The sequence below is a fragment of the Melanerpes formicivorus genome, unplaced genomic scaffold (genome assembly GCF_026170545.1).
Source record: "Melanerpes formicivorus ecotype bairdi unplaced genomic scaffold, bMelFor1.0.p_v2 SCAF_1, whole genome shotgun sequence".
Taxonomy (NCBI): Eukaryota; Metazoa; Chordata; class Aves; order Piciformes; family Picidae; genus Melanerpes; species Melanerpes formicivorus.
Genome location: NW_027142353.1, coordinates 50967289 through 50985445, shown reverse-complemented (window position 1 = coordinate 50985445; position 18157 = coordinate 50967289). Strand labels below are relative to the sequence as shown.

At 40.4% G+C, this 18157-nt stretch overlaps 1 protein-coding gene across 1 annotated transcript; it reads left to right on the top strand.

Moving 5' to 3' along the window:
• Positions 1 to 1616: 1616 nt before the first annotated feature.
• RFC3 (replication factor C subunit 3) lies at positions 1617 to 14470 on the top strand. Its single transcript, XM_068142973.1, has 9 exons — positions 1617 to 1743; positions 2867 to 3004; positions 4101 to 4168; positions 6875 to 6972; positions 8423 to 8604; positions 8836 to 8972; positions 9103 to 9201; positions 10205 to 10274; positions 11935 to 14470. Exons 1-9 carry the CDS (start codon positions 1657 to 1659, stop codon positions 12124 to 12126), a joined length of 1071 nt encoding a protein of 356 aa, XP_067999074.1. The 5' UTR covers positions 1617 to 1656; the 3' UTR covers positions 12127 to 14470.
• Positions 14471 to 18157: the final 3687 nt, after the last annotated feature.

Genomic DNA, 18157 nt, shown 5'->3' with positions numbered 1-18157 from the left:
TGAGCAGAGAGAACAGCCACACAGGAGAAGCATGGTACACACACAAAACAGACAACAGCAGAGGAACAGATCACTGGGGTGCTAAGCAGAACAAAAGAACTTGACGGGTAAGCATTGGGCAGAATATTGGTGCTGCAACTTTCACAGACTCAGACATGTGTTAAGTGCTGACAAAGCAATACAAGGTGAATTTGCTGATTCATGGCAATTTGCAAAAAAACCCCACCAATTTATTAGCATCTGTGAGAATAATGTAACTATTTTGGATAAACAGGTGAAATAGTACTAACTGACGTGCTCTTTCTTTGCCCCCCCCCCACTCCCCAGTTTATGTGTTCTTTATGAGGTAATTGAGTGTCTAGGTTAATGAAGCTATTACATTGCATTATGACTGTGTGAAAAAATGTCACCTGATAAAATATGAACAGTCACATGACTTTTCAGCTATATTTTTTTCCACGGAAACCATGTAAGTAACAAAAATATTAGGCTGACACATTTCAGACTATTGATGTGCATAGCCATGTCTTGCCACTTTAAGGCATCCTGCTTTGAAATAATACAATTTGTGCATGATGCTTCATTTATTAGGGCTACTACACAAAGAATCAAAACTAGGGTTTCTTTATTATATACATATTCTGTATCTACATAAATCCACAAATAGATGGAGCTTTCAAATTCACACTGCGAGATGTACATTATGAGCAACCCACTGATCAATGAGGTGGCAAGTCCAGGATGACTCTAAGCAGAAGAACCTAAGGACAGTATGTTACCCTGATGCAAAGAACCTGCCTCTTTATGCTGGCCATCTGTAGAGGTCAAGATGCCAAATGCACACTGATTAATCTGGTCACAGGCCAGGCAGACAAGCCCATGTGTGCCTCAAGTGCTCTCTTCTGTCAGCTCCTTGCTGCTTTCTTCCCTGCCTGCTCTCTTTGGTACCTGGCTGCTGGGCCATTGGACTGTATCTACAGCAGCTCACCTCAGATCCCACCTCTCTGATCCAACACGTCTGCTGGCTCTGTTGTGGGACATCATGCCATACTGGTCATGTGCCGTTACCAGGTGACTCCTGCCACCATCATTTGTACGATACAACTACGAATGTTTCATAAACCAAATGATTTTGCCACATACACCTGGAGATCTGGTGCCACAAAGTGGGTGACAGCAGTCCCCAGCTCGGGCACTAGCACTGCCGGGCCTGGCATGACCTGTCCCTGCTTTGTGCGCCGCCAGCACCATGACCGAGTTTCACCAGCAGCCCCCTGCACACACAGCAATCAGGCCCTGCCAGGGCCAGCTGCCAGCAAACGCTGGAGCAGCTGCTGCCCCCGGCATCACCAGCACGAGCTTGCAGCTTCACACACAAAAGCTGCCGAGGCACAGAGGGAAGAGCTGTCACTTGGGAAGAGAAAACCCCTAAAGCTGGCGGGAACGGCGCACACCGCGCGCCCTGCCGGGTGGAGTACTCTAGAGCCGCGTTTCACTGCCTGCGCGCGGCGGCAGCCGCCAGGGGCAGAACAGCAACGCGTTTCCGCTACCTCCGTGGACTCAATGCAGTTTGTCCCTTGGCGGCCGCCGTAGCTGCGTCTCCTCCTGCCGCTACGGGCCGGAGTTCCGACGGGCGGCGCGCGCTTTTCAACCACCATGAGTCTGTGGGTGGACAAGTACCGGCCTGGCTCCCTGGGCAAGCTGGACTATCACCGCGAGCAGGCGGCGCAGCTCCGCAACCTGGTGAGGGGGTATCGAGACCCGCTCGTCGGCTTTCGATGGCCTCCTTGGCGGGCTCTGCTCGGTGCTGCCTCCAGCTGTGGAGGCCGCCGGCGGGCCCGTCCCCGCAGTGAGGATACTTAGAGACATGTTCTAGTGGCCATGGTGGTGTTTGGTTGACTGTTGGACTTGATGATCTTAAGGGTCTTTCCAACTTTAGTGATTCTGTGGTTTTGTGCTCCAGCAGTCTAGTTTCTGTGGGCCTCAAAGCAGCCTGTGCGGGTCTGCAGGGGATGAGCTTCTCGGTGCAGGCCTTAGCCTGCGGGTGGTCTGCCCTGCCAGGCGCGACCGGAGGGAAGTGAGCCGCGGGCGTCGTGCCCTGCTCGGGTGCACGGCCTTACCGCTGAGAAAGAGGCTGTGAGGAAATTGGCAACATAACTTTCTCAGCGGTGTTGTGCATCTGTGCTTCCTGTTGATGCTAGATAGGAACGATCAGGACCTATGGGAGTCGGGCATATTCTGTTTACTTAAAGTTAGTAACAAAAGGCAGGAACATGTAAATGTTTGGATGTTAAAGGACTGCTTCCCCTGCCAGACTTGCTGACTTCTCTTCATTAGACCCCTGGATCGATGCACTTTCCCAGCTTTTCGCTTTTTGTTCTGGCTGTGAGATTTGGTCATTTGTTCTCCGGGTCATGCTTTTAAGCTTTTCAAGAAACAAACTCCTGACTTAATTGGAATACGGTCAAAGGATTTAAATAAAATATGTAAGGCTTGTAAATGAAACATCAAAGTAATTATGTAGAGATACATATGTAATTATTTAATGTGTGTGTATCTGCTTTAAGCTTTGGTTTAATCCTTTTTGCTGTGTGTTTACTGCCACTGTCACCCTAGAAAGCATGTAAATTTTGTTGAGTTTAGGGTTTTTTTTGAATGGTAAGTTTTGGAGTTACATGAATTATATGTGGCCTTCAGAAAAATAGAGTGTTCTGTAGGAAATATCGCCAGAGGAAAGGAATTCATCAATTGTGACTGAGCTGGAAAAGTAATTTATGTAAATTTAGGTGAGAATGGAAGGATAAATACTGTGTTTTAAGGGAAATACTGTTGTTGTAGCTAAATAATTCTATTGCTTTGTGTTCAGGTTCAGTGTGGTGACTTCCCTCATCTGTTGGTGTATGGACCATCAGGAGCTGGAAAAAAGACAAGAATAATGTGTTTGTTAAGGGAATTATATGGTGCAGGAGTGGAAAAACTAAGGATCGAGCATCAGAGTATAACGGTAAAACCATTTAACTTCCCATCTGCTCCCAAGTGATGTGGATATTTATATACTGATATATTTCTTTTTTGGTGCCTTTATTCAAGTCTTAAATTATTTTGAACTGAGTATTTCCAAGTTCTTTTAATTAATCAGACTAATTTGTCTGCATGAAGAAGTACTTTTGCCAGATGTTCTAGTTCCTTAGGACTTCATGAGTGGGAGGATTTGGGCAAGGTTTTGTCTTCTATCACTGGTTGGTTTATTTTTCTTTGGTTTGTGGGGGTTAGTTTGTTGGTTGTTTTAGAGGTCAGTTTGGACAGTAGCATGTGTTGTGATAGACTAACTCTCAATTAGATGTATACAATTTAATTTGTAAAATAGGCCTCGTTCTCAAAATTATTAGCACTGCTTTTTGTATGTATTCAAGTTATAACTTATTTTCTCCTTCTCAGTGACAATTTTAGCATTAGCAAAAATGAACTTCAATTCTATGTGCTTTGGCCTTAGGCATTTCATTTTTTGTTATTAAAAGTTTATGTTCTCCTTTCAAAATGCTTCTTACGGAAGGACTTAACTAGCAAGGACTTAACCTACTTTTCAATAAAGCTTGGTATTTAATGCTTGCTTTTTAATTCTTGGGACAAATACCGTATTTGAATTGGATGAGAGAAATGCAGGATAGTTAACTCTTCAGACCCAAATTCAGCTGTACTAGTGTTTTCTTGAAATCCTTTGCCAAGAGAAGTAAACAGTTTCTTCAGACTTCTCAAGAGTCCTTTTTCTCCAAAGCTTTTCTTTGAAGGGACAAAGTGTCACCTATTTTTGAATGGCTAATTCCAATAGTAAAAATTCTGGAGTATGCAGTAAAATATGTATGATGTGTTACTATAATAATAATTACTGTTATTATTTTACTAGCTGGATGCAGTGTTGGTACTTTTCCTTTGTAGATGGGGTTGGTGGTAGGAGATATGCAAGTCTAGTGTCTCAGCACTTGTTTTGAGACTTTTGGTTTGCCTGTAACATAGCCAGTTGTAATCGATATAACAATTTTTAAATCAGATTTTTAGAACACATTTTTTTTTTTAATTGAATCTGCTTACTTTCTACTTAGGCACCTTCTAAAAAGAAAATTGAAATTAGCACCATTGCAAGTAACTATCACCTTGAAGTTAACCCAAGGTAAGTGTACAGTAAAAATGTCCCACTTCAAATATATGCAGCTGATCGTATTGCAAGTGTTTTCAACCTGGATGTAGAATGTCCTGATTGCCCAATTTATTTCCTGAGAACATTACATTACTTTATGGCTTATGGGTTTGGATTGCAAATGGGATCAGGGAGAAGATTTTTTTAACTGAACAGCTGTGAATGAACAAAAATTTGGAGTGCTGTATACTAAAGGCAGTAATGTTTTGTTTAGCCACATAAGTATGCTGGCTAGGTAACAGCAGTACTTCTAGATTCATATATTTAGTCATTTAAGTTGAAATTGGCAACTTTTATTGGAACTACTACCCCCATACCATTAGTTCTTTCATAAACACAAAAATAATGTGATTTGAAAGTAAGCCAGGTTTACCCAGTAACTCTTCAAACAAAAAGTTTAGAGCATGGGAAAGAATATCACCACCAAATATGGGGAATCCTGTCATAAACGAGGTCATACATTGATTTAAATGACAGAAGCTATAATAGTGTACTGTATTTCTTCTTGGACAGTTATGAAATTGCTGGTGATAATTCAGTGACCCAAAGTAAATAGTTGTATTTACCTGAAGCCCTTTATTATTGCTTTAAATCACACAAGAATAAATGTCTTTGTGCCCTAGAAGGCTTTGGTTGTGTTGGCTTTGTCTGGGTTGCAATTACAAGACAAAGCTAGTCTCTGTATTGAGTGAATATCTGCTGGTATTCTAATACAGAGCCAAATACCTAAAACTGAAACTTTTACTGGCAATTAGCTCTCTGAATTTGTCATTTTGGTGATACAAAATGTGTGACCATTCAGTCTTCTGCTCTGATAACTTAATGCTAGTAATACTTCCTCTCCTACTCTCTAGAGTACTCTTAGCTTGAAACATATAAAAGGTATTTTACCTTAAGAATTCTGAAAGTGTAGAACTGCTGTGTTGGTTGCTGTATATAATAGTAGTGCTGTGCTTTGATTAGGAATTAATGTATTGATTCATAGTCTTTAAGTGATCAACCAATTGTCATGTTAATGTCTGACCAGAGCATGATCCTGCATGCGCTGTGCTACAGTCTGGAGGTTGATCAAATTGTAATACCATGAAACTATAAAATCCAAAATCAGAATTGTTCAGGTTGGAAAAGACCTTTAAAATCAAGCCCAACTGCTAACCTAGCACTGCCAAGACCACCAATAAACCATGTTCCTAAGTACCACAGCTACATGTTTTAAATACCTCCATGTTGTGCATCTTGAGTAACATGGAACATAGCAAATAGCTAACAGAGAAAGGAGATTAATTTCTGGAAAGGTCTCTGCAGACATTGAACTTTGTTAGATAGACCTGTACATTTCCTCCAAAAGAATAATATTGTCCTAATTCCAAAGCTTTACCTGCTGGCCACTTGACTAGCTTGGGTAGATGCTTTAAAATGGGTTTTCCTGAGTAAGTGGGTAGTGAAAGAAAAAGGAACAATAAAATAATCATGTGGTGACTGCCTTTGTTCATTGTTTTCATTGTGTGGACACAAGAATAGTCTTCCACTATGAAATTATAAATGGGTTCTCTGATACTGCAGAGAATAATTTAAGTATTAGGAAACTATTTTGAAACCTGACCTAGCTCATATGCAGAACTGGCTTGGTTCATTTCGCTTTTTTTTTTTTCCTTTTTTTTTCCCCATTGCAATCAGAGGTCTCCTCCCTTGCTGAAGGACAGATTTCCACAGCCAGTCAGCATAGCCTATTGAGCAGATTGTGAATAGTGGAGCTAATACAATTTTGTCTGTTCTGCTGCCTTCCCCTTGGCAAAAATTGGGGAAGTCTGGTTGAGTGGTGGCTACAGCAAGACAAACAAATGTAATTTGTATTTGCTTGGCAGTGAAATACTGCAAAGCTACTGCTGCCTCTGTCAAGGTGATAGTCTGGGGATGCTAATGAGCATGGGGTTTTCTCCCTCTTTTTTTTTCTGCATTTTGAGTCAGTCCCCAGTTTTTTTTCCAGTGTGAGTCAAGCTAGCTGAGCTACTAACCTGGGAACTGAAAAAGCTGTGCAGTGCTGCTCTAGGGTATAGTGAGGAGAAGAGGCAGGAAGGAAACATAGTATTTTGTCAAGTTTTCCTGCCTTCTAAGAGGAAGAAGTTAACCAGCTGTGCTGTAATAGTATCTGTCTCTTCCTACTAACTCCACTGTCTTACAAATTTGCATTACTTGTATAGGTTGTTCACAAGATGATATCTAATTTTCAGTGGAAAAAACCCATGCATTTACATCAATCCTTTGATTTATTATTATTATGTGGTTAGACTTAATTTTTCTTCCCATAATGGGTAAAAATGTTCACATTATGTGTCTTTGCCTGAATTATAAGTAACTGAAGTTTAGATATTTCAATCCAGAAAAATAAGGTCTACAGGAATTTATTAAGAGTTTAGAGAGTTAATAAAGCATTTGACAATGTTTGCACTACTTCCCAACACAGTGCTACTAATCCAGCTCTGCCAGCATGAGCTTTGAGTTACTTTCTCTATTATTGGAAAGGTAACTTCCAAGAAAATATGTATGTTGATCTGAATCCTAATCCCAACACCTGCTGAATTCTTTCAGTACTCTTGTTTTGTCAGTTTACCAAGGGGTTTACTTAGGAGGCTTTGTATTTATATGCAACATAAAAGTTTATTCAAACTCCTGGTACAGTGATGCAGGAAACAGTGACCGTGTAGTAATTCAGGAGCTCTTGAAGACGGTAGCACAATCCCAACAGCTTGAGACAAGTACTCAACGAGATTTTAAAGGTGAGTAAAACCAGTGAAAACCAAAGTACTTAATAAGATTTGTTTATCAGACATTTCTGCTGACTGTTTAGTTCATACCTCCACATTGCATGAGGGCATACGTGAATCTTTCCAAAATTAAACCACCTCCCATTTTTCCTCCCCTGTGAAAATACCTTGAGTGGTTAAAACTCAGTTTGAGGTTGCCTCTTGTGTTGGTTTCTTAGGAAGATTGGGTGTAGTTGAATGTTGCTGGGCAGAGGGAGCTTGGATTCCTGCTGTCATTTTCCCAAATCTTCCACTGAAATGCACTGTAGCTTAGTTTAATGATCTACAGTAGCAGCTGATTTATGAGCTACTGAGACTTAACATTGAATTGAGGGGCAGGATTACCCTAAGGCAAATGATATTGTGCAAGATAGGTGTTAGCCACTAATTTGTAGCATTTTGGGACATGAGCTGTCTTAGAAAGTTTAGAAGCATTTTATCTGTAGTGTATGGAAGAACAGTGGCTAACAAATGAAGGCCTTTATTGAGTTTTCCAAGAGCCATGTTGCTCCAGCTGGGTTATTTTTCCTCTCCATGATTAAATTGCAAGCAAAATCAGAACTGTATAACAAGTGATTGAAGGATAGAGGGGAAACTTGACAGAGTAGAGCAGAAATTAGCTGAAAATAGTCATGGATTTAGTACTTTGTCTCATTTTTCATCGCTGTTTTCAGGAAATGCTGTATTTCATCTAAGTTGTTAGATGCTGATTTGCTCTACCAGCTGCAGTCATACCACGCACCTTGAAGTATCTGATAAGCTGGCTGGTCTCCATAGGCTGCATATATAACCAGCAGAGAAAGGGAAGAAGAGTAATGGGCTGACTTGTGCCTCCAGAACCATTCAGAGTACTGAAAATAGCATCTAGGAGTTGCCTATGGAGGAACCTGCAGAAAGTAGCTGGTTAGGTTAATTGCTTCATGTTGGGTGTCTTCTGATTGTTCTGAAGTGTTTTTTAAATAAGCTTTTTTTTTTTTTTATTTCCTTGAAAAGACAAGGGAAAGGTGCTGCAGCTACAGTAATAAAGCAGATTTCCTCTACTTTTCTTTTTTGTGAAGACATTGGCTTTTAAATACAAAATTGTTGAGAGCTTGAGTCCTCAAAAATTTTTTTACTGAAATTCCTTTAAAGAGATACTGTGCTAATTATCAAAGTGGAAGCTTTTACCTACCGGGATTATTTCTTGGCACTGAAGTGTTACAGGCCCCAAGGAAATGAACATAAAAGGTGAAGGAGCAGAACATTATACAGTCAAAAAGGCACACAGGTTGTCTTAATCTTTATTTTCCTGCCTGTGGAACCATGCTGCCTTTTTCTGCTTGTATCATTTATTTTGGTAGCAATGCTTGTATGTCAAAGTATTACTTTTCTTAGAAAGATTTGATATTAATAAAGAAACCCACTATTTTTTAATCCTTTTCAGTGGTGCTGTTAACAGAGGTGGACAAACTCACTAAAGATGCTCAGCATGCTTTGCGACGAACAATGGAGAAGTACATGGCGACCTGCAGGCTGATCCTGTGCTGCAACTCAATGTCAAAAATTATAGGACCTATTCAAAGCAGATGCCTGGCTGTACGAGTGCCTGCTCCCAGCATTGAAGATGTATGTTGAAACAGAAGCAAAAGGAAGTTATTTTAACACTTCTCAATAGATAAGTTCTTACTGTGGACTTAGGAAATACTTTATTTCCAGAAAGTGACCTAGTTTTCCTTTGTGGTGGGTAACCTGTCAAGAATTTCTTCTAAAAGACTGGTCCATCTGTATTCCAGAAGCGTTTTGAACAGGAGAATCTGTGTTTGCTAAGTGTTGCACTTCCTGCTGTTTTCTGTCTAGATCTGCCAAGTCTTGTCCAGTGTGTGTAAGAAAGAAGGCCTGACTCTTCCTCCGGAGTTGGCTCAAAGGATTGCAGAGAAATCTGGCAGGAACCTTCGGAAAGCACTACTTATGTGTGAATCCTGCAGAGTACAGCAGTAAGTCATTGCTAAAAACTAATACAAATTATACACTCTGGCACATAAATGAACTTACTTCTGAGGCCTTGTTAGAGTAGGACAATTTGTTTCCAGTTTTAAAAAAGGTATTATTATTATTATTATGTAGGTATCCTTTTGCTGCTGATCAAGAAATTCCTGAGATAGACTGGGAAGTTTATCTGAGGGAAACTGCAAATGCTATTGTTGGTCAACAGACACCACAAAGGTAGGTGAATTTAATTGCTTGCAGCTATGAATTATGGTTTTGGTGTGCTCTCAAACCTTAAAAAAAATGAATAAATAAAAATAGGAATATGGCTTCTTTACTTAGGTTCTATATGATTTTTCTGTCATTTCTGCTGTAGCTGGTACTTTGCAGCTAGAGGAATTGAGCTTTAAAATTACCAGAGGAGGCTGAATGAGCTTGGGGGATTGAAGCAAATGTTTATTTTTCTCTGTTGAAGCTTTGTAATCGAAAGTGAGCATAAGCTTATCTACATGTTGTGCTAGGATGTGATTTTTCCTTTTTTTTATTATGTTGGTTTGCAGTTTTTTGTGGGGAGAGAGATGTTGGGGTTTGTGGTTTGTTTAAGGCTTCTGTTTCTCCATCTTTGGCATAATGTACCTTTGGAAATGAGAAATTGTCACACTAGGATTTATATACACAGCCTGATCTTTTTTTTAGTCTGTCCCTATACTATATTAAATATAACTTACATTCTCATACTTAATTGAAATGCTTGTGGTCTCTGACTTCCTTGTACCAAAAGTTGAGAACTGATAACTCTGTCACTTCCTGCCACCTAATCACCTTAATGGCTCTTGTAAACAAAGATGAGAAAAATCCTAAGTTAATTTTGTGGTCCTAATCAGTTTTGTGGTGTCTCTTCTCACTAATCTTAAGCATGAATAATAATTTCAATATGAAGAGGAATTAAAGGGAGACAAGACTGAGAAGTTCTAATAGCCTTGCAGCCTCTAGATTAATTTAGACTGTCATAGCTAGAATATATGTAGCTTATCTTACTGTTCTGAATGAAAGATGATATGCAGTATTTGAGTTGAAACTGACTTGTGCAGTGCTTTTGGATTTATAATGACACAGGAAATATATGACCCAACATTTTGCATGGGTTAACTTTTTCCTGCAGCGTATTTCACAACTAACAAAAATCCTCCAGTGTACTTTGGGGACATACTTCTGATATTGCATGGTATCTTTCCAACAGGCTTCTAGAAGTCCGTGGACGACTTTATGAACTCCTGACACACTGCATTCCTCCTGAGATTATAATGAAGGTCAGCTATCTAGCACAGTAATTCTATTACAGTCCGAATTTGAGCTTCAAAAACAACCAAACACACCAAAGCATCCCAAATCATCTGAATACTGATGTAAAGCCATGTCCTTTCCAAGCAGACATGAATGACTGGAAAATACTTTTCTGTTGTGTTTCTTTCTCTGGTGTAACCAAGGTAGTTATTGCTCAGAAGCAGTAACTAAAGATCTTTTTCCTGCAAATAATGATACACAGCATTCATGTTGAAATACTGAACTGTTTGCCTAGGTTCCTGCCTAAGTATATTTAGGCATGAGGGGTTTGAGCTGTGTAGATTTTGGGGGGTCAGAAAAAAATCTGTTCTCTAATTCAGAAAATGTAAATGTCTAGTTAATTTTTGTTGCAGGCTTCCTTGTTTACACCCTTGAATAGATAAATAATACTTGTTCTGTGATAACACAATAGCAGCTTCATAGCTGAGTGAAAACAATGGAGATCATACTTTGTCTTTCTGAAGACTGCTCAAGCCAATTTCTGTATTGAAGCCTAAACATATTTTATGGACTAAGTTTGATATGGTTTGTAGCAGTTTTGTTGTTAAAAGTTCTGCTATGTACTAGTGGAGGGGTTTGCTGAAAGGTGCTAGACCAGCAGGCCTTGTCAAAGGCATCTTTGGAGGAAAAAAAAAGCAGGCAGATGGGACATGCTTGGTGGTTTGGGGTTTTTATTATTTGGGGCAGGATGAAAGGATGCTGAAGAGAATGAGAGCAGAACAAAAATTAAAGCTAACATTTGCAACTTACCATAGGTGGACTGTGCCACCTTGCATAATTGCATGATAATAAATTTATTTTCACTTTAATTGATTTCTGCTTTCTGACAAATTTGGTAGTTAGACCAAAAAAAACCCAATTACTTTAACCCTCCTTTCTTATGGTAGCTTAGTGCATTTTTCATTGCTCTTTGAGGACTCTTATTGTTAGTCCAGAGGTGGATGTGTTCTCTACCCACTCCCTCTTCATAAAGTTGAAACGGTCTAAAAGTACTTCTCACTTAATCCTGGCTGTTGCAATAGAGATGGATTTGCAGTCTGCTGTCTCAGATCTAATATAATGCATTTTTGAGGTGGTTTTTTTTTTGTAATGATTGAGGTATTGTTGCAAAATGTCTTGTTTGTCTGTGCATAAGTACATAATCAGAAATATGCATCAAGGAAAGGGCTTATTCAAAATTAATTTATTAATGTAGTTACTCTTTGTGCTTGATACTGTTGAGATACAAAGTAAATGATTTTAATGAACTTTCTGTCTTGGTAAAAATTCTCTCCAGGGCTCCATGCCTGCATGCAGAAGCTGTTATACTATTTGGAGACGAGGCTAATTTATTTTCTTTAGTAAGGCATAAGTAGTTCCAGTATATAACTATTTTTTTTTTCTCCTTCTAAGAACACAATAGATAACATCTCTTTTGACATGAAGAATTTATCCTGAAAGTTCTGAAGAGACATGGGTCTGTGAATCTAGTTGTGCCAAATAGGTGCTGTAATGATGTTCTTTTGTGTTGGATTCTTGGGTGAACTATGGGTCATAGTTTGGCTATTTTCAGAGAAATTAGGTTATCCTCTTAACAAAAGAATATGTAGTTTTTCAAATTCTGTCCACTGTTTTTTCTTTTTCTAGGGCCTCCTGTCAGAACTTTTACATAACTGTGATGGCCAGCTGAAAGGAGAAGTTGCACAGATGGCAGCCTTCTATGAACACCGCTTGCAACTGGGCAGCAAAGCCATTTATCATCTGGAAGCATTTGTTGCGAAGTTTATGGCAATTTACAAGAAATTTATGGAGGATGGACTGGATGACATGATGTTCTAACTTCAGTGCCCAAAGTCATACACAGAACATTGTGTCATGATGCCAGTAATGTTGCAAATGTTTTCTACTTCTCCATGCTTCATTGCATCTGGGTCTGCTTCAAAGTCAAATGTTTGATTTTGCAATTCCTATAAAAGACAGTAAGCTAAAGACAATGTCTGTTTGGTTTTAGAAACCAGATGGATTGTTTGACAGCTACAAATCCACTTTTAGATCCATATGAAGTACATCAGCCTTTCAAAAAGACAAGAAGTTACTTTAGAAGACATATAAGATAATAGATGCTTTTCAGTATTTGTAAGCTGACATTAAGAAGAGAGAATGTGGATTCTGCATGCTTGCCTTTGGATTGCTCCTGGGGAAGGATGTAAGCAAAAGATAAAAGCGCTGAATTAGGAAAAAAATTAAATGCTGAATTAGTGTTTTACATTGTCTGTTGTGACTACCTAGGTAAGCACATTCGTTTGCTTTGTGGGAAATACCCCTCCACTGTAAGACTAAAGGGAGCCACTGAGGTTTAACAAAGCCAAACAAACAACAAAATAAGACAAAGCAAAGCCCCCAAATGAAAAAAACAAACACAAACCACAACTGACACCACCTATGATACTTTATGCTGCAAGTCTTCCACGTTATCCCTGTGTATTATGGTAACCTGAAAAGGAATGAGTTCATGCCCTTTGTTACTTCATCTTGCTAATATAGATTGTATATAAAGTGAATTAATTTATTTTGGCCATGGCTGCCTCTCCCTTTTTTTTTTTCTTTTAACAAGGAAGTGGTTAATACTGTGATTTTTGTGTTGCAGCTAGTCTTGCATAACAATTTTTTGGAAGCTGGGACTGTTCCTCTAGTAATTGATAGAGAATTTCACTATTTTTTTAGCTCTTATCCCTTTTCAAATGCACAAAAAGCAGCATTATTCCTTAAAGAGGTGGTGTCACTGCCATTCCTGGGAACTTGTGTGGTGTTAATGTGCAGCTTGCCTTCAGATTTGTTCCCAGTAAGACAGTGCTGGCCTGCTTCATGTTGAACTGGTCTCCTTAAATCTGGAGGAATGTGGAAGACACTTTTTTCTCTTCCATCTGCTCTTGTCACCCAAATCCACAGCCTGAGTAGCTTGTCAGTGTCTTGACTGAGAGCCTGAAAAACCTTGAAATTACTCATTGATAGTGGAAAAGAGTACTTAAATCCATTACAAAAAAGAGCACGATACTGGCAGAGGGAGCATAATTATTGCCTGTACAAATTGCCCTGTTTCAAGAGCCTAGTCTTAGCTACTGATCTCTAAAAGCTGAACAAACTTTGCCATTTGCCAGCCACAAGTATAGTGCATGATAAAGCAAAAGTGAGCTCAAAAGATGAGGAAACATTTATACTCACCCCTCCCATCTCTGGGGCAGGGGAAACCCACAAAAAAACAACCAAAACAACAACAACAAAACCCCCAAACCCAACCAGAAACTAATGTGGAAGAGAACAATGTACATAGGGTTTTGTGAAATACTAAAATTCCCAGGGACAATAGTAGTGTGGAGGAGGGAGGGGCAGGAGCTGGATCATAGCTTTGCCAGTCGGAGGATGTAGAGGACCAAGCTTGCTGTTTTGAAAGACAGCAGCTTTGCCTAGGAGACTGAAATCCCAACATAAAACTAAGTCTGCAGGCTTTCTGCCATTCTTTCCACCCATGAGGCTTCCTCATAACTCTTACAGTCAGAACTGTACCCTGGTAAGCAAGGGTCTCCTGTGATGGGCATAGCTGTCCCTGCAGCCTGCGTGCATGCAGCTGAGCAACAGCGCAGTACTAGACCTACACTGAACACTGCACACCTGCTTCCCAGGTCAAGTGGGAGAGGCAGAGCAGTTTTAAACATTGAGTAGCACAGGACCAGCCTCTAGATGATCGATTTCTTCAGCTGATTTCATCTCTTGAGACCTGCTTCTGAACAGCATGCTGAGAGGATTGCCCTTGCTTTCATCCAGCATCACCTCCTACTAGTTCCAAAGGAAAACTCCCAAGTTGCTCCCACCCAGGTGGGACTTAAGCACTGAACAAGTCTAAGAGGTTGCAGAGAAGTCAGCTTTGTGCTAGTATAGAAGTCTGAAGTGAAATTGTTTTTTAAAAAGTGAACAAAAAACTAAAGACAGCAACTACTTCTGTTAAAACTTTCTCTATGCTCTGAAGACCAGCTTTGCAAAGGGCGAGTGGTACACTCGGTCTTTATTCCCCATTTCTGAAGTCCAGATGCTAACTCCAGTAGGAAATCTTATTTTTAAATTCACTTTGCTTTTAGATATGCATAGTAAACTACTCTGCTTCTAATAAAGATTTGTCTGAGTGGAACATGATTTTTACAATGTGTTTTGTTAAATTCATATGAGCAATGCTGTCATGGGGAATGTCCTCTTCTCTACTAAAGAAATACCATGATTATTGTGGACTATGAGGTAAGGTAGATAAAAATTCATTATCACAAATTTTCCTGCCAGTGTAGGGAATTCAAGATTGTTACAGTTCATTGGTATAAAATAAGAGAATAGAATAAACCAGGTTGGAAGAGACCTTCAAGATCATCACATCCAACCTGTCATCCAACACCATCTAATCAGCTAAACCATGGCACCAAGCACCCCATCAAGTCTCCTTCTAGACACCTCCAGTGATGGTGACTCCACCACCTCCCCAGGCAGCCCATTCCAATGGCCAATCACCCTCTCTATATGAAAAATTTCTTCCTAACATCCAGCCTAAACCTCCCCTGGTGCAGCCTGAGACTGTGTCCTCTTGTTCTGGTGCTGGCTGCCTGGGAGAAGAGACCAACATCCATCTGCCTGTCTATAACCTCCCTTAAGGTAGTTGTAGAGAGAAATAAGGTCTTCCCTGATCCTCCTCCAGGCTAAGCAGCCCCAGCTTCTCCTCATAGGGCTTGTGCTCCAAACCCCTCACTGGCTTTGTTGCCCTTCTCCGGACACATTCCAGCAAGTCAACATCTTTTCTAAACTGAGGGGCCCAGAACTGGACACAGTACTCAAGGTGTGGCCTAACCAGTGCAGTGTACAAGCTGTTACTTGTCTTGCTGGGAAGAGCTTTCCTATGCCTGAGCATTTAATCCTTCTTGCTTAACATTTTTTGCCTGTGCTAACAATTAGGGCTGTATGAATTTGTTGCATTGGATGTCAATAAATGACCAAACCAAACCCCAGAGTTTTAGTCTGCCAAACAAAAGTTGTCCTCGTGTGACAGCAAAATGTGCTTCCAGTTCCTGAGGGCAAAATGCTTCTCTTGATCCTTATATTTCATAAGGAGGGAAGAAAGTCTATAAACATGCAAAAGAAGTCAACTTCTATTGTCAGATGTGCCCTGTGGGCAAATCAATAGCATGTCATGCAAGTTGCATGTCAGGAATTAGTTGCACATCACAAAATGACCAAGATTAAAAGAGTTTGCCATAAGCTTCGATACACTGGGAAATCAACTCAGAATTTTTTCTGTCATCAAAATTGAAATTATTTTCTGTCCAAATTAATTAGGACAACTGGGGCCTAACCCAGTATTCATTGTTGCTTTGTTTTTATAAATCAGTGGATGCTTTGTCTGAAAAATGAGTCTGTTAGCTGTTAAACCTGCCTCTAACAAGTTTTCTTCTACAGTTGTGTGCACTGAACTTCTGGAAGAAATTGTATGCTCTCTCAACAATCCTGGGGCTTGGAAATATTGTCCGAATCATTTCAATGTTAGGTGGTATTTCAATGGGGGTGGCTTTTGGCATCTTTTAAAGAGGAGTGAGACATAGAATCATAGAATGGTTTTGGTTGGAAAAGACCTCTAAAGTCATTGAATCCAACTGTTGACACTACCCTGGCCATTAAACCATGCCCTAAAGTGTCATATCTACATGTGTTTTAAACACCTTCAGGGATGGTGATTCTACCACCTCCCTGGGCAGCCTGATCTCTCTTTCAGTAGAGAAATTTTTCCTAATATCCAGTCTAAACCTCCCCCGGCACAACTTCATGCCATTTCTTCTCATTCTATCACCTGATACTAAGGAGAAGAGACCAACACCCACCTCATTACACTCTCAGGTATTTGTAGAGAGCAATGAGGTCTCTCCTCAGTCTCCTCCAGACTAAATAACTCCAGTTCCCTCAGCTGCTCCTCATAAGGCTTCTTCTCTAGGCCCTTCACCAGCTTTGTTGCCCTTCTCTGGATACATTCCAGCAACTCAAATGTCCTTGAAGTGAGGGGCCCAAAACTGAGGTATGGCTTCCCTAGTGCCACGTACAGGGGCACAATCACTTCCCTACTGCTGCCCACACTGATACAGGCCTGGATGCTGTTTGCCTTCTTCACCACCTCAGCACGCTTCTGGCTTGTGTTTAGCTTCCCCCCCTGTCCTTTTCTGTTGGGCATCTTTCTAGTGACTCTGCATGGAGCCTGTAGTGTTGGATGGGGTTATTATGATCCAAGTGCAGGACCTGGCACTTGTTAAACCTCATACAACTGACCTTGGCCCATCAATCCAGCCTGTCCAGATCCCTCTGCAGACCCTTCCTACCCTCAAGCAGACGAACACCACCACCCAATTTGGTGTTGGAATCTCTTAAAATAACAGTAAAAGGGAAAACTGACTATAATTTATGGTATGATGGCAGAGCAGTTTGTGTATGGGGCAATTGAAAACCGAGAGATGGAGACCTGCTGTTCCTCTCCCTTTCCAAAACAGTTTTGTTTGGTTTTGCCTGGGACAATTTTCTTTGCCATACTAAATGTGATGCTTCTAGTTGGATGGCTGCGATAGCCAGTGAACGGCAGTTTCACTATAGCTAAATGTTGCCAATGTAGGTTTTCACTACAAGCAAGCTGGTGTTCATTTCTAAACTTGCAAGAGTATGTTCATGTCAAATGATTTTTTGTGCCAAATTATTGAAGGCGACACTTAGCACAATCCTGGCCACAATGAGATGTGAAAGGCATGTTAGTAGTGCACATGCTTTGAGAAATTCATGGAGTGTTTTCTGTGCTTTTTGCCACCCGGAATCCTTCTGCAAAATGTTGTTTTCTGCCTTGAGTGAGAAGGAAGGAAAGGAAATCAGGAGCCCCATCAAAGAGAAGAAATATAGAAGTCAGAATGACAAAGCAGACAAGGACAGATCCTGGGGGAAGACAGGTATGCTCATTAATTGTATTTACATTTCAAAGACGAGTTAACTGTGGTGTTCTCAATCATACCCTGCACTTAGGCTCCCTGCCACACATCATGAATAATAAATGCACTTTGGAGGATAGAGTAACTGATCCAATAGGCTGCTGCTTTTTTTTAATTTCCTGGGCAATCTTAATTGGAGAGGTCAGTACAAATGCCTATGGTAACTGACAATTTTAGGCAAATAATTACTGATTAAAACAGAAGGCAAGATGCTGGCTAAGGCACTTTCAAATAGATCACAGATAACCTTGCAGGAGCTGATTAACTCAAATAGAACACCTCCTTAGGTGAGAGCTACCAAATGATACTTGGAACTATTTTGAAAATCAAAAAGCATGAGGGAAAAAGATTCATGAAACTCTTGGCTGAGTGTTCTCTGGAGAAAGAATTTTGATAATAAGTGGGATTAGCTGTTTGCCAATTAGCAGACAATTAGAAGAAAGGCATTTACCCAGTAGGCAAAAATCTATTATGATAGATTCACACTCATCAAACCTGTTTATGCCAAAGGAGGATATCAGTGTTGCACTCACAGTGTCTTTAGGTTTAGTGACATGAGCAGCAGTGGCTGCTGTTAGCCTGCCAACGTCATGTGGGCTGTGGGGGACTTGATGTGACAGTGCTTAACGTGGCAGGCACAGAACAGAAGCCCCTGAGCTGTGCTCATGGATCCTGGGATGGCTGTGGATGATTTCCCAGGAGTCTACAAAAGAAATTATGAACAGAACAGCAACTGTGTGTGCAGAAAATTCAGAAATCCCTGACACTGGAAAATGTTTAGGGATGTACAAATCAGAAAAGCAAGAAGTCATTTGCTTTAT

Coding starts and splice junctions, on each gene's coding strand:
- RFC3 (XM_068142973.1), top strand. CDS start 1,657: ATGAGTCTGTGGGTGGACAAGTACCGGCCTGGCTCCCTGGGCAAGCTG. Junction 8,973..9,102: donor GAATCCTGCAGAGTACAGCA/GTAAGTCATTGC, acceptor ATTATTATGTAG/GTATCCTTTTGCTGCTGATC. Junction 10,275..11,934: donor CTCCTGAGATTATAATGAAG/GTCAGCTATCTA, acceptor TTCTTTTTCTAG/GGCCTCCTGTCAGAACTTTT.